The sequence below is a fragment of the Mucor mucedo genome, assembly GCF_025094135.1.
Source record: "Mucor mucedo strain NRRL 3635 chromosome Unknown EV154scaffold_68, whole genome shotgun sequence".
In the NCBI taxonomy this organism is placed as follows: domain Eukaryota; kingdom Fungi; phylum Mucoromycota; class Mucoromycetes; order Mucorales; family Mucoraceae; genus Mucor; species Mucor mucedo.
This window is the reverse complement of record NW_026252352.1, coordinates 37,917-53,637: the sequence shown is the minus strand read 5'-3', so window position 1 is coordinate 53,637 and position 15,721 is coordinate 37,917. Positions and strand designations below refer to the sequence as shown.

General features: G+C 37.5%; 4 protein-coding genes across 4 annotated transcripts; all 4 read right to left on the bottom strand.

The window, feature by feature from the left end:
• Positions 1–475: 475 nt before the first annotated feature.
• EV154DRAFT_445947 (DHS-like NAD/FAD-binding domain-containing protein) lies at positions 476–1,800 on the bottom strand. Its single transcript, XM_051597098.1, has 4 exons — positions 1,688–1,800; positions 1,481–1,629; positions 1,046–1,408; positions 476–976 (listed from the first exon to the last, which is right to left on the bottom strand). The coding sequence occupies exons 1-4, from the start codon at positions 1,770–1,772 to the stop codon at positions 557–559; spliced, it is 1,017 nt and encodes a 338-aa protein (XP_051455977.1). The 5' UTR covers positions 1,773–1,800; the 3' UTR covers positions 476–556.
• Positions 1,801–8,042: 6,242 nt separating this feature from the next.
• On the bottom strand, positions 8,043–8,787 carry EV154DRAFT_565252 (uncharacterized protein; the record flags this gene model as incomplete). Its single annotated transcript, XM_051605888.1, has 2 exons — positions 8,043–8,432; positions 8,506–8,787. 2 exons carry the CDS (start codon positions 8,785–8,787, stop codon positions 8,043–8,045), a joined length of 672 nt encoding a protein of 223 aa, XP_051455976.1.
• A 2,680-nt stretch (positions 8,788–11,467) lies between these two features.
• On the bottom strand, positions 11,468–12,756 carry EV154DRAFT_514158 (peptidase M50B-like-domain-containing protein). The gene is made up of 4 exons (XM_051602096.1): positions 12,661–12,756; positions 12,334–12,598; positions 12,169–12,279; positions 11,468–12,109 (listed from the first exon to the last, which is right to left on the bottom strand). Exons 1-4 carry the CDS (start codon positions 12,738–12,740, stop codon positions 11,606–11,608), a joined length of 960 nt encoding a protein of 319 aa, XP_051455975.1. The 5' UTR covers positions 12,741–12,756; the 3' UTR covers positions 11,468–11,605.
• EV154DRAFT_552935 (Hsp90 protein-domain-containing protein) lies at positions 12,757–15,528 on the bottom strand. The gene is made up of 2 exons (XM_051605090.1): positions 15,084–15,528; positions 12,757–15,023 (listed from the first exon to the last, which is right to left on the bottom strand). The coding sequence occupies exons 1-2, from the start codon at positions 15,285–15,287 to the stop codon at positions 12,909–12,911; spliced, it is 2,319 nt and encodes a 772-aa protein (XP_051455974.1). The 5' UTR covers positions 15,288–15,528; the 3' UTR covers positions 12,757–12,908.
• Between the last annotated feature and the right edge of the window lie 193 nt (positions 15,529–15,721).

Below are 15,721 nucleotides of genomic sequence, written 5' to 3'. Positions count from 1 at the left end.
CATTAACAGAACCCTACAACAACAAAAAAGTCAATAGGGAAAACAAATGCGGACAAGGAAAAAGCAAACCTTACTTTAGTATGCCATAAAGCTAAATTTCCAGTTTCATCAATGGACGCGATTGTGTTTCCTTTTTGATTCCATTGTAAATGAGTAATGGTATGATGTTTATGGTGTTCCTCTACAATTTTAATTGCCTTTTTACTGAGCGTGTTATGAAGACTAAAAATGTCCCCAGAAATGGTATTGAAAAGTGTTGGATTGGGTTGAGTTGGGACAGACACCAAGATGCTTTGTGGTGAGATGGATAAAGCTTCCGGTGCCTGCTTGTAAGTTAATGCTGAAAAAAGAAAACTAGGTGGATATCGTGAAGCTTTATCGGTTATAACCCGTTTTAAAGCTTGTCTTTTTCTTTTCAAGGCCACCATTATACAATAATAATAAAAAAATATATATGTGTGTGCTGCAAAAAAAAAAAAAAAAAAAAAGAAAAGAAATCTTTATCCCAAAATTCACGAAATAAAGAAAAATGACACGTCACAGAGTCTACATTTTATTAGGTTGCCTTAGGGGAACTGTCTTCCGCTGTCAATTTGTCCAGGACATCAGCAAGTTGATCCACTTCCTTATCTTCCTTTTGTTGTCCAGGCTCAATCTCTGTTTCCTCTTTGACATATTGGCTCTTCAATTTCTCAGTGCCCTTCTCGTACATCTTGTTCAATTCCTTATCCCAACCCAACAATTCAGCAAGCTTTGTCACACCCTCATCGCAAGTACCCGAATAATACACATCCTTATGGATACCTTTTTTACTCTTGAAATCGAACCCACTGCCCTTAGATTTCTGAACACCCACCATTTCCTTGTTGATCAAAAGTCTGGGTACGGATTTAGGCACTTCATCAATCAAAGAAGCAAAAGGTTGCACCTGTAAACTTGTGCCAAGCACAATTAACAAGTCCGCATCATCAAAATCCTAAAACACCAAAAAAAAAATACCTTAAGTATGTCGTCATGGCAACATCATTTGTACGCATTCACTTACACTCAAATTATCATAAAATCGTTTAGGCAAGTTCTCTCCGAAAAAAGTGATATCAGGCTTGATAAAACCATCGCATGATTCACATTTAGGCACCTTGCCTCTTAAAGCGTGGTCTCTTACCATGTCTGAATCTGCTTTTTCTTTACACTCGGTACAAGAGGCTGAAGCAAAACTACCGTGCGCTTCAATAATATAATCTTGATCTAATCCAGTCAATCGTTCCAATGTGTCAATGTTTTGTGTAAAGTTTCTCAACAACATGCCTTTTTCTTGCAAAAGACGTATGAAATAATGTGTTTTAGTAGGAAGAAATTGGCCGGGATAGATTTCTTTGGCTAATGCGTAAAATGGCTCAGGTTTTTCCTACAGCCCAGAAGAAGAGAAAAAAAATTGAGTCAAGAAGAACAGCAAATCGAAAAAAAAAAAATGTAATACCATGAAATAATCAATGTCAAAAACTGCTTCGGCATATGGGAGGTCGAATTTTTGAAGGTTGTGGTATAATCCTGTATCTTTACTACGAAAGTCAGGGATGCCGGCAGCAGTTGAAATGCCTGCACCTGACATGACAATAACTTTCTTGACTGCAACAAAAAAAAGACGGTTAGGCCGAATGCTGATTCAATGGCTAGTGCTCGTTACCATTCTTTTCTTTAATGTAGTCCACAATTGATTCTAAGGTTGGTTCCTTTAAAACAGTCTTTATGGTTTGATTAGCTTTGGACATTATACGTAAAACAAATTAAGAGTTGTAGAGAAAAAAAGAAATAGAAAAAAAGGGGCACTCGATTTCTAAAGGAAGCAAAGCCCAAAGAAATTTCTCAGTCACATTTTTTGTTTGTTTTTTAACGCCATTTGCAGATCAATTGTTTTTTTTTTTTTCGTTTGTAATTTGTTTATTTTAATAATGTAGACTAGCCTTCGAGCTCAACGGCAGATGAATTAACTGCACATCAAATAGATACGACCGTCTTTTTGTTTCTTTCTTATACTTGATAAAGACTATACTTTTGATAGAATTTCAAAAATACAAACGTCTTCAACAGCATTTTCTAATTAAAGATCGAATTAAAGAAACTAAAAATTTGCAAACTTTTTCCTTCAATTTATACTAAAGCGAAATTTCTATAAAAGAATACTATAGTTGATGAAACGAAGACAGAAAATGTGATACATGCTCTCTGAGCCACGCTTTATTTTTCCTTTTTTCAATAAACAAATATGTCCCTTTCTTCCCTATATCTTTCTAGCTAAGCTAAACCTATTCAATTTTTTTTTTTTTTTTTTTCCTGGGTGGGATACTAAATTATTGGTCTTTTCCAAACAAACGTCTATACCAAGGGCGGGCATGTATCACATTTTCTGTCTTCGTTTCATCAACTATAGTATTGTTTGTCGTTCCTAATACAATTCCAGTTGATTCCACTCCGACATCCAATGTGATACTGTTCTCCGTTGAAAAAATTGAATTGGTAATCTTGGTACTTGATGATTCTTGAGCCGTAGGCTTATAGTAATATTTCTCGAATGTATTGCTATTTAAGCTCCAGTTTGCATGTGTCTTAACATCCTGAATACTGTTACCCACTTGAACTGCTTTCGTACTTGATGCGGCCCGAATAGAATGAGGCTTGTATACCTTGGTGTCGATCCCCGCTTCTTGCATAGCTACCTTAACCCAGTTTGCCAGTGTTGAAGGACAAATCGATGATACCTTGGATTTTTCCTTGTCAATGTAAGCCAGATACAGAGTGTGCGCCTTTGACAGGCCTGACCTCAAATGAGCTGTTTTTTCCAAGAACCAAAAAAGTGTTGCCACTGGACACACATCCTCCATCTCCAATCTTCCAAGTTGTATGGATTTGACTTGACTTTCTTTTGGAGTTCTTACATGTATAATCGCACTCTCCAGAGTTGATAGCGTCTTTATCGAGCCGTCTCCTCTGAACCTCAGGGTAACATCCCTATATTGAAGACGTCCAATATCAGATCGAGGTCGCCACATTGTCGCCAGACAAAGCAAAAGCACTGATTTTTGTTGTAAATTTTGTAGCCCCAAACTAGTAGTATTGAAATACGTCAGCTTTATGTAATCCGTTAAAACTGTCATGTCCCATGTTTCCAGATCTTGTTGCGATGGTATTCTTATTTCTGACCTTCGTTTTGCTGCAAAAAAATCTTGTATAATAGGCTGTTTTGCAATAGGATCTTTTTCGGGATGAAGCTCCTTGAACACCGAAGCAATTGACGATCTTAACCCATTTAAGTATGTGTAGGAAAGTTGGTTGTTCTGTACCAAAAATTCCAATACGCTATTGACATTGTAATCTTCAGGATCTTTGTCTTCAGTCTTGCACCAATTCTTCCACCGTTTCCAACCATTGTCATATGCCTTGTGAGTTGCTGGTCTAATCGCCTTCTCCAAAAACCTTGCTGTTCTCTTCTTCATTCCTATTTTCTGTCTCACTTTGTTGATAGTAGCCAAGCGGCTAATTTCCATTTCTTGTTCTTCTGCATGATTATAGGAGGAGCTAGGTGTCTCAGGTTCAGGATCATAGGAAACCAAAATTGGGTTGGCCAATACGGAGTTACTAGTACTGCTCTTGTTATCTTCTCTTTCTTCATTTTCTGGATCACCTTTGGAATCAACTTCCATGGCGGATTCAAATACATTCCCTTCTTCATCCACCTTTGATGAAAGGCATCGGTTGCTTCTGCAGTTGGATCCGGAATTAAGCTCCAATATCTCTTTACTTGGTGATTGTGGTGTGAAGCAAAGGCATCGATCTTTAGTGGTCCCCATTGCTGCTGAATTTGTTGAAACATTTTCCTTGGAATTGTCGACTCGTATAACGGCATCTTCAGCCGACTCAACTTGTCCGCTGCTACATTTAGAACCCCCGGGATATGTTGATATTGAACTTCCAACTTGTACTTGTTGCAAAGTTCCTGAATCTTCAGTGCTAGATCCTGGAGAAAAACAGAAGTAGTCCCCCCTGCTTTTGTTGTATACTTCAATGCAGTCATGCTGTCCGAAAATATCCTTATTGTAGAGTTTTGGCATCTTACGGCATGGAGCTTTAAGGCAAAATATATTGTCTTCAACTCTCTGACATTGATTGATTTTTCTTTTTCCTCCTGAGTCCAAAATCCAGCTGTTGTTACCATAGGTGAACTCACTCCAAACCCTGTGTCTGAGGCATCGACATAGATTGTCACCTTTGCATCCTTCATCTGAATCTTGTGGATTGGTAGGCCATTCTTTAACACCATGAACTCCTGCCACCATTTCAGTTCTTCTTGGCTTAATTTTGACAAGTTGCATATGCTGTCCCATCTCTGGCGATTCCCCTTCAGACTCTTCGACAGGTCTCGCTGGAGATACCGTATGTGAAGCAAAGCCTCTCCAATTGCCGGTATTACTGAAGTCATCTTGCCAAGCAAGCTTGCTATCCACCTGCACGACCGAGGAACTTTCGAATTCTGAGCTTGTCTCACCCGTTGTATCAACTTCTTTATCTTCTGCTGCGGTACTGAAAGGGTCATCCTTTTTGTGTCGAATTGGAACCCCAGAAACTCCTGTGATTGCGATGGGGTCAGTATACTCTTCTCTCGATTTATCATAAATCCTAACGATTCCAAATGTTTGATTACTACCTTGCATAGATTCTCTGCTTCCATCTTTGATTTTGATAACAGGCAAATGTCGTCCAGATAATAAACCAGCCGAAAGCCTTGTTTCCTCAATGGTTCGATTGCATATCTCATCAACTTTGAGAATACTCTCGGTGCGACACTGAGTCCAAACGCTAGGGATCTGTATTGGTACACTACATTCTTGTTTTCGAATGTCAAGTATGGCCTGGATTGGGGGTGGATTGGGACCACTACATAAGCATCCTTGAGATCCAGTTTGCAAATGTAATCGTTCTTCTCTATTATATCCCGCAAGGCAGGAACACCCTCCATCTTGAAGTGGTTGCATTGTATGAACTGATTCAACTTCTGACAGTCCAGGATTGGTCTTCTCTTGTTCGGTTCTTGAATCGTAAACAGATTGGACAGAAATTGTTTGTTTTGGGTTGGTGACACCTCTATTATTCCTGCGGCTTGAAATTTCTTGACTGCTACATCCACTGCTTGCTGATCCTCCAACGACATCCTCATTCGATGAGATTTCCATGGAATTGGTTTCTTTGCAAATTGGAGCTGATAACCTTGGGATACAACTGATAATGGCCATGGATGAGGAGTGATTTCCTTCCACCTGTCTTGAAACTTGCTGAGTCGACCTCCTGGGTAAATTCCGTCTTCCGGAATAACGTAATGGTTGTTTGTGCTTTCTTGTTGATTTTGGCGTTCTTTTTGTTGATTTCGGCGTTCTTGCTCTTGATTTTGTTGCCTGAATTGTTGATGTTGATGTTGCTGATTCGGTTTTTGATGTTCCTGATTGAGTTGATGTTGTTGATGTTGTTGATGTTGTTGTATCTTCGCGAGTTGTTGATGCTGTCGATTGAGTTGTTGTAGTTGTTGTTGTAAATTTTGTTGAGCTTGAGCTTGTTGTTGAATTATTGGTTGGCTTCGTTGCTGGTTGCTGGAGGTGAGGTGTTGTCTTGTTGATGAGAGAAGGGGGCACCTCTTCCCCGTCCTCCTGGTTGAAAATGTTGACCTCTTCCACGGGATCCACTATGTCCATAAGTTCCTCCAAATCCTCTGAATCCTCCACGTCCAAAACTTCGTCCTCTAAAACTACCGCGTCCTCTCGTTCCATTGTACGCTGCTCCCCTGACGACCTGCTGTTCAAATCTTGCTTTGTTAAGCTCCTGTATGAATTCGGATCCAAAGGCGTTTCTTGATTTTCCCTCATCTTCTCCTGACGCCAAATGTTTAAGGGTGTTTGGTAGTTGTATATATTTGGTAGCCAAAGCCTTGGTTTCTCGGTCTTGCAAAGAAGCTGATCCCCAGCCATAGACTGATAGTTTTTGGACTTGCTCAATAGTATTTTTGAACATATCTCTGTCTTCTTCTGAGGCAAATTGAACTCTGTTCTGCAGGTATGATAATTGTTCAAAGATTTCTGTAGCTGCTCTTGCTTGGATTCTTGTATTTTCTGAGCCCTTATATAGGGTACTAACTGTTTGGAATACGTCCATTGTAGCCTTCTTAAGTTCTGGGATGAGTGGTTTATCGATTGATTCTCCAATTGTCCAGTATTCATCTTGATATTTTTGTATATGTCTTCTGTATCTTTTAAAGTTGTCTCGTAATTGTTGCGTATTATAGCTTTCCAATTCGGATGATATGACCAAAGGAAGGGGTGCTCCTTGTGATGCTTCCTCTGCGTTTCTCTGCTCTTCACGTCTGAATTCTTTAAATAATCGTTCAACGTCTTCTCGCGTGTATAATTGTTGTTGTTGTTGTTGCGATGATTCACCATGTTGTTGATGATTGATATTCTCCATAGTTACTCCACGATGCGCGGCTTAGAAAGATATAGGGAAGAAAGGGACATATTTGTTTATTGAAAAAAGGAAAAATAAAGCGTGGCTCAGAGAGCATGTATCACATTGGATGTCGGAGTGGAATCAACTGGAATTGTATTAGGAACGACAAACAATAAGCAGTCGATACCCTTAGCCACAATAAAAGTGACCGTGCATTTCCCCCCTTCAAAAAAATTTTTTTTTTTTTTTGAAAGACCTCTATTTAATTGAATTTTTTCTTTTTTTTCACTCTTGTTTTTTCTTTAGGGAGGTGTCAAGCTTATGTATACGGGCAAACATACTAAAAGATTTATTCTTTAATAATACCCGTGGGAAGGTCTGAGGAAAACCGCTAAATATCTTTGCTGGATAACCTGTGAATATGGGGGCAGTGCTACCAGAAATTATATCTTCTTGATCCGTTAGTACCGTTGAGGATTTTTTAATCTGATGGGTTGGTTCAAGTTGTTTACTGTAATGGCCTGTGGGTGGTAATGCTATGAAGTGCAATACATGAGACTGATTTTTATCAGTAACTCAATTCAGACTACTCTGTCGCCTCCCTCACCTTTTTTTTTTTTTAACCAAAAAAAAACTTATCTTTAAAATTAATGAAAATGAAAAAAAAACAATTGTTCGCATGTTGGCTTAATGTTATTAACACCATCATGTACAAAGTTTGTCTGGGGTACCGTAATTGCAGTTAACCGAGTAGTGAGGGATTTTTTTTTTGTGGCTTTGTCAGACTTTGATATCAGCTACTAAGCACGAGTCAATGTTATTTATAATGGACCTTTGAAATGCTTTTTTGCCATCGACGCATGCACAAACCAGCTCGCGTTACTTTCTGAAAAGTCAGTTGGTAGTTAACTTTTTGCGTTTTAATGAGTCGTCTCAAAACAATTTTGTGAGGAATGGTCTTTACCGTTGGCAGAATTGCATGTCAAACCATTGTGGCTTCTTTTACCTTGTGATAAGCCTATGGCATTTCTCACGCCCTGGATTCAAAATACAAATGCGGTTTCGTATTTATGAAGCGAATAAATGCCTACCTTGAAAAGGAGGAATGGGTTTATTGACGCTTTTGCTATCATTTTCTTAGCTTCTGCTCACAATGCTAAATTATGCCTGTACAAATAGCCTACATTCGTAATACGATTGACCCTATCTCGTCAGTGGCTTTTCAATAAATCACAAACCATTTAAAATAGGGTTTTGTCTGACAATTTCTTGGCCTTTTTCAGTTCTGCTACTTTTATCAATACTTTCAATCTAACGGTGACCTCTCCGGTGTCTCTAAGAAATATCACGGAGAGGTCTACCATAAGTAATAAATATTCGGTAGGAAGGCGCTTTATATTTAGTCTCTTCCAAATGTATATGCACAAATCATAGGTTTGCTTCTGTTGAATAATTGAATAGGAGGAGGCTTTCGCAATAAGCAAAGTAATATTTATTATTTGTTTTTGTTCATATGATCAGCTAATACCATGAGGAATTTTTGGTTGCCATAATCAAACTGGATGTATGACCGGTTCTTCTTCATCTATTTCCCTCTGAGAAGTATAATCAAAAACGACGTTTCTTTCATTCGAATGGATTAAATAGCGGACAATATTATCCGTTGCGCGTTCTTGATAAAATGAATCACCTGCAGAAAGAGCCAAGCCAGATTTATCTTGAATCGTAATGGCCAACAAGTAAACCGCTTCTTCAAAGCACTTCAACGATTCATCTCCGACGATGCCTGCATTGATTTGAACAACACGTTCAGTGGATCTCATCAAACATTCATGCTTGACAAGAATTCTGGTTCTGGAACGGTGGGCTATACGCATCAGATCACCGTCGAAAAGCAGCAAGTCAACAAAATGACTGGGCAATACAAAGTTTATACCAAATCGCTTATCAAAATATAGAAAACAGAGGGTAAGTTTTGGCTTTTGTATCTTCTTGTGTGTTTAAATAAGGTCTTACAGCTTGTTCATAAAAGTTAAAATAGCCTTCAGATAGTCTGATAGCACATTCGTACCAAGCTTTTGCAAGCTTGTTTGGTTCACCGCTTGTACATGCAAATCTTCCCCATGTCGCATCTTCAACAGCATATACTTGCAAAGATATGTCATATGTCCGATGAATATGATTTTTAGCTTTTTCCAAGATTTCTCCTGCACGAGTACTAGGAAATATAGCTCTCAATAAAACGGGTTGGACGCTTAGACTTCTTAAATGCAACACTTGTATGTCTCTTGAATCCATGTTAAGTTAAGCGAGTAAAAAAGAAATTATGATTGAAAAAGAGCTATCTTCGCTTTAATAAAAATGCTTGTATCACTAATAAAAGCGTACTGATTTATTATAGTCATGACAGGGGAGGGGGGGGGGAAAGCGATAAATGGATAATCATTACGAGTTACGATTTATGTATTAAAATGTGTTCTCAAGAGTGTCCATGCGCATTTTGATATTTGGGTAAAAGGTATAGCTCAGTTTATGTCTTGGGATGACATGTAATTTATATCCGTTCATGTACCTTGATAACGTATACTTTTCAATGATATTTCTGCCGTAAATAATTAAACATTGTAGTTTATATTAATAATACATACACGACTTTGATTTAACTACCAGTAAGATTCATTAAAGTCGTATCTTAATCAGGCTTTTTATAACGAATATGCTATCCACCGCAAAATCGCCAGAGACGGTCAATTTTTGGCAAATAGTTACCCGTCACGGATACGGCCAATTTTTCCTGTTTCACCGTATCCGTGACAGAAAGTGTCAATTTATTTCCGTTATTGACTGTGTATTCGACGGATTTTATGGAATTGTTCAGGGTTCCATTGCTACTGCAAAAAATTATTACACCCTCTATTGTTGAACAGTTCTAATTAATTGGTATGTTCATAAAAAAAAAGTAATTTATTTATTTATTGATAATAAAGGATATTACAATGTATTTTAAAGAATAGTTATATCAGGAGAGCTATTAGAAAGAAATAAAGACGATTTAACCCGTTGTTTGGTAGTGGAGTATCATAAATAGAACAGTGACAATCCTGTAACCAAAATTATTAATAGGTGATCAACATATTTCATATTTATCATTTTATGTACCTCATCCTATAGCCAACTTCATTTCCATTTCATTCATAACAATATTATCAAAATATATTAACACAAACAAAGAGATCAAGTTACTTACGTTTTAATAAACACGAGTAGAACACCAACAAAGTAGTAATGACTCATCTTATCAGATGCCAAAATACCACACACAATGGTTTACAACGGGAAAGTTTTAGATAGTAACAGAGTACGCGACATTTTATTATTTACAGAATATTTATATAAGAAAGGATTGGGGGAAAGAAGAGTAGTTTGTAAGAAAAAATCTTTTAAGAGTGGGAAACTTATGTAAGGTCAAACACACAGAATGGTCAAAAAATTGACCGTATCCGTTACGGTAACGGGATGAAGTGAAAAATCTAAGTGCCAATTCTTAGCCCATACAAAACTAGTATGGTTGACAGATGTGACCACGAGGAGGTGATTGGCAATACACATCTAAAAATGCCGATAAAGACAGTTGGGAATTGTCAAAGACCAGTATAAAATGTCCCTGAAGACAGTTGGGAAATGCCGATGAAGACATTATAAAATGCCCTTGAAGACAGTTGGGAATTGCAAAATACAGGTATAAAATGTCAATGAAGACAGTTAGGAAACGCCGTGAAAGACGATAAAACCGATCGAAGCATAAAAAAAAAGAGAAAAAAAAGCGAAAAGTAAAGAAAAAGGAAAAAAGCATGGGGGGCGTTTACTTATACCCCTCGTAACCAGTAGTTTGAGTCCCGTCAAAAAGGATGGGGCGCGTAAAATTGGTCATAAATAATGGTTCTTTTAAACTCAATGGAGGCTAAAGTTTTGTTTCGAACAGGAACAGTACATACATAGAGACACAAAGTGTATTTGATGGGTACTATCAATAACCCTTTGTCTATTCTTTTTTTCTTCTATAACTTGTTTTTTTTTACAAGAAGGAACTAAAAAAAAGACATCTAAGAAGCATGGTGATTTCAGAAGAAAAAAAAAAAACTAATCGTGTAACACCAAAAGCCTCATGAACAAGATATACTTTTTGACCCCCTGTTACGTTCACCGTATTAACTTGACATCCAAGCAAGTTATTTAAGTATCGCAGTATCTGGTTATTAAACCACAAAACTCGATTCTGCAGTGATTTGCATTTTTTGAAAAATCGTTCGCGCGGTGCAAGTTTTAAAAAAGGTCCGACGTTATCTGTCCCAAATCACGATTAGACTGTTGAAAAGTTTCAGGGTGAGAGTAATCACATTTTACGTTTTTATTTCAGTGCGCACTGGGACATCTCTTTTGTCAAAGTCCAAGATGAGATATCATAGGTTACACACAATACATTTGTGAATTGTTTACGGATACTTTGTAATTAACAGACAGCTTCTGACATCCAAAAACCTCGCTCTTATTATAATTTCGTTCTTCTCTCAGGGACAGCCAATTTTTCCTTAGGGACAGCCAAAGTGCACGTAGTCACAATGTAAGATCTGTGATTTGGCTATCCTTTAGACTTGGAAACAAGAATATGTAATCAAAAACAATACGACAATTACGAATAAATGTATACTGAATGACTTTTATTTTCTTTGACAATTCTACCATCACTCCTTCGCCTTTAATCTCGTTTGATCTTAATATGATGCAGAAATATTTTGGTAAAGTCCAAATGAGAAGCTGAAAGCAAGCAATAACACACCTATACTGGTTCGATCTATGTTGGTTGTGATGAATTTGTATCTTGTTCAAGTTATTAAGTTATATTGACCTCTTGGTGTCTATTAAAGTATCATAATCCCAACATTACGACTACACGCATCCTGGCTGACCCTATGAAAATTTGGCTGTCCCTAAGAGACCCGTTTTAATTTATCTATGATGAGATCGAAAAACTCTTTTTTTGAGTATATTATCAATTATTGTGTTTTACGTATATTAATTAAAGAAATAGCTTTATTTACAAAATTGTCCTGGTTTTCTACCACCCGAAACCCTGCGCTTGTTGCTGCTGAGTTTGTTGATCTTCCTTGAATGCTGCCAAGCCAATTAGAATACCAGCAATGAAGAAGACCAAACTAATAATAAACCAAAAGATGCCCCAAACTCTGCTTGACATACAAGAGCCACATACTTTGGCGAATTTGGAAGCGTCTGATTCATGTATCTTTCTAAACACTAAATCATCTAATATATCCCAAAGACAGTAGAGACATGACATGACACCCACAAACAAGACAAAATATTTCAACCCAACACCATGCGCTAACCACCAGAGAAAGACCATGACACCAATAAAAGCAATCCCAATGCCTCTTGTCAACCAATTTTTGGCCCACCATAATGTAAATAGTAAACACACACCTAAAAATATCGATGCAATTTTGGATGCCATAATATTAAATCCACACATCACCAGGATTGCTCCAATCAATGAAGATCCCAGATAACCAGCAGGTAATGTCAACATTGGAATACCGCCACGCTATTAAAAATAATAAATTAGCTTGGATTGCTCTTTGTCTTTAGCCTTCATATGTGTACCATTCTAGTGACACCACCTTCATCTGGATCAATTTCAATAGAATCGATTTTAGCACAGGTCAAACAACCCACAAACGCATGTGAAAATTCATGTAAACCTACAGTCAATAACTAAAAGACATGTTAGTTTCTAAGTGAAGGACTTCAGAATAGAATAGTCTTTACTTTGAAGGGCGATAAAACGATCTTTGCTATTGGCATATTCCATAAAACCAAGATGGCAGCTGTGTAAACACCAATAATAATGAGAATGGTCTTTTGATCATCAGTTGGTGTAAGTCGATTAACGGCATTCTCGGTGACGGCTTGCCGTGCTACCAGGTAGTGCTCATAACTTGTAAAATCGTCGATGGGTGCCATGACGAATAAAATAACAAAAAGAAGAAAATTGAAAAGCGAAAAGTAAAGCCGAGCTTGCTTATAAAGGAGGTAGTTTTTTTTTTCAGTAACGATCATTTCTTGGCTGTTTTATATTTAGATTTCTAAATTAGGCAGTTACCAAAATATACACATATTTTTATTGTTAGCACTGTTACACTTGTCATGGTATCCCACACATCTTTAATAGCCATGCATTTCCCTTTACGAGAAGACATACAAAGAATCACATAACCTTCATCCTGGTGTTATTGTTTATATGAATAAGGCTTGTTGTTATTTTATTAGTGCAAAAAAAAAAAAAAAACATTTTGTTATTATTATTTTTTTTCGCCTCAGCCTCAGGGAGTGCGCTATTATAATTATAATTCGTCATGCTCAATATCATCTTCAGTTTCATAAATGATATTAGTCTTTTTCATCTCTTCATCAGCTAATCTTTCTTCCTCAGTCTTCTCTTCAGCTCTCTTTACTCTGACTTTAGCTTCTTCCAAAATAGAAATACCAACAGCCTTACGAATCAGACCTTCAACGCGACCAGCAAATTGAGTGATATCCTTCAAGGGGAAGCCACTTTTAATTGAAGTGGTTTCATATAATAATTGGATCAAATTCGTCATGTCTTTGGTAATATTATCTTGCTCGACATAATCCAATAATGTTTCCATTACAGGGTGGTTTGGATTAATCTCCAGAATCTTCTTTTGTGATCTCATGGACTCCATAATCTGCTCCATGTTGGGATTCTTATGATTTACACCTTGTGCATCTAATACACGTTGTGCATGTCCACTCAATCCATTTCTGGGGGCAACAATAGCCAAGGGGGATGTAGTTAATCTACGTGAGACAACTGCTTTGTCGATATGTTGATTTAATGTAGAAACTAACCACTCGGTCAATGGTCTGAACTTGTTTTCCAACTCGCTATCTCTCATCATGTCTTTATCATCCTCGGCAAAATCAACATCTCCTTTGGCAATGTTAACAAACATCTTTCCATTGTATCCGGGGATATTTTCGACAAAGGTTTCATCAATAGGATCAGTAAAATAGATGATTTCATATCCACGGGCTAAAAGTGCTTCGATAAAGGGTGATTGTTCAATCTCTGCAATGTTACTACCAGTCATGAAAAAGATACTTCTTTGTTCTGCTTTAGCACGCTCAATATAATCATCTAAGCTAGAAGAGAAAGGCTCGGTATCGAAAGAAGAAGAGAAGCGCAAAAGACTAGTGAGCTTTTTACGATAAGATTGTTCTTCAATGGCTCCGTATTTCAAAATGGTACCATATTGAGCAAGGAATTTCTTGTAAGCAGCGGGATCAGATTTGGATAAATTGGTAAACATATCGAGTGCCTTCTTGATTAAATGACGTGTAATAATACGAAGACTACGATGCTTTTGAAGCGTTTCACGAGATACGTTTAATGGCATATCATCAGCATCCACAATACCCTTCAAGAATGAAAGCCATTTGGGTAATAATTCAACTTCATCAGAGATAAACACACGCTTGACAAATAACTTGATGGGCTTGTTGGATTGTTCAGTCTTGATATTGTTGTAGAATAAATCAGTGATGGCAGATGGGATATAAAGCACACTACGGAATTCAATCTCTCCTTCTCCCTTGAAATGGCTCCAGGCCAATGGGTCTGCTGTATCACGGGTCAATGATTTGAAAAATTCTTGGTGTTCTTTTTCTGTAATATCTTTAGAATCTCTCATCCAGATGGGCTTTTGAACATTGACATGATGCCAGTCGTGGACAATACGCTTTTCGGTCTTGGGCTCTTCATCAATACTTTCCTCAATAAGTTCATCATCATCGATATCTTGAATGACAGGTACTTCTTTTTCTTCAGAACTCCAAACCATAATGGGGAATGTGATAAATTGAGAGTATTTGTAGACCAATTCCTTCAAGTTCTTCTCTTGCAAGAAACGATATGCATCAGGCTTTAAATGCAAAGTGATTTGTGTACCACGAAGTAAGGTGTTGCCACGAGGATCCTTTGCAATAGTGAAATCATCGACAGCTGTACTTTGCCAGATATGTTGATCCTCATCATCGTTTGATTTGGATGCTACTGTCACCTTATCAGCAACAAGAAAAACCGAGTAAAAACCAACACCAAATTGTCCAATTTGTGTAATGGCATCTGTATTTTGCTCCATTTTGGCCAAAAATTCAGAGGTACCTGATTTAGCAATGGTACCTAAATTGTCCTTGAGTTGTTTACGTGTCATACCAATACCAGAATCAGTGATGACAAGTGTCTTGCTTTCAGGGTCTGCTGCAATAGTGATACGTAAGTCAGAGTTGCTCTTTAAAGCTTCAGGATCAGTCAAGGATAAAAATCGGATCTTGTCCAATGCGTCAGACGCGTTGGAAATTATTTCACGCAAAAAGATCTCACGCGATTTGTAAAGTGAATTGATAATAAGATGCATTAAGCGGGATACTTCGGTCTATTCAATTGCTTGTTATTATCTCTATATTTATTCTTAATTTCTCATACTATTGCTTACCTGGAAAGTATACTTTTCAGTTTCCAAATTGTCTAATTGTTCAGGTGAAAGCTCTTTGGGAAGTCCGTCAGAGAATGGAGTTTCAACATCATCTTGTTTAGCTAATATAGGCTTTTGGAGCTGATCTTGGTCTGCCTGTACAGTAAAGTACCCAAGCAGCACTAACGTTGCAACCAACAGAAAGTTGATCCTATTTAATTTCATTGTTAAATGTAAAGAAGAAAAAAAAGACGATGACCGTCAAGATGTGTGGGAGAACGACGTTAAAAACCAAGACAGGGCTCGATTCTGATTAGCCAAATCCATCGGACTTTCCAAGCTCCTTCTTCCCATCGTGTAACCAATTGCTGAGTAGCCTTTAAAAAGGTCTCAGCCTCAGTAGCACCAGCTTGATTATGGCTGGATTCGATAATGTACGCGGATTTGAAATTCGCTATGGATGCCTACTACGGTTTTATTTTTATTTTTCATTAAATCAAATAAAGTTTAAGTGTGAAAATCTTCCGTAAGAGTCGTTTCACCAGAAGCAAATACCCTCTTAAAATCTTCATCGATATACGATGTGCCACAAGTGTAGCAATTGGAAGGAATTTATTATATTAAAAAACAGATGGAAAGACAGAAAGTCGGATAATAAA

Bases quoted from the DNA above. Each gene is read 5' to 3' on its own strand.
- EV154DRAFT_445947 (XM_051597098.1), bottom strand. From the start codon at position 1,772: ATGTCCAAAGCTAATCAAACCATAAAGACTGTTTTAAAGGAACCAACC. The intron at 1,409-1,480 runs GTATTACATTTT...TCTGGGCTGTAG, and splicing joins TTGACATTGATTATTTCATG to GAAAAACCTGAGCCATTTTA. The intron at 977-1,045 runs GTAAGTGAATGC...TTGGTGTTTTAG, and splicing joins GATTTTATGATAATTTGAGT to GATTTTGATGATGCGGACTT.
- EV154DRAFT_514158 (XM_051602096.1), bottom strand. From the start codon at position 12,740: ATGGCTATTAAAGATGTGTGGGATACCATGACAAGTGTAACAGTGCTA. The intron at 12,280-12,333 runs GTAAAGACTATT...CATGTCTTTTAG, and splicing joins TCGTTTTATCGCCCTTCAAA to TTATTGACTGTAGGTTTACA. The intron at 12,110-12,168 runs GTACACATATGA...TATTTTTAATAG, and splicing joins AAGGTGGTGTCACTAGAATG to CGTGGCGGTATTCCAATGTT.
- EV154DRAFT_552935 (XM_051605090.1), bottom strand. From the start codon at position 15,287: ATGAAATTAAATAGGATCAACTTTCTGTTGGTTGCAACGTTAGTGCTG. The intron at 15,024-15,083 runs GTAAGCAATAGT...GCAATTGAATAG, and splicing joins CTGAAAAGTATACTTTCCAG to ACCGAAGTATCCCGCTTAAT.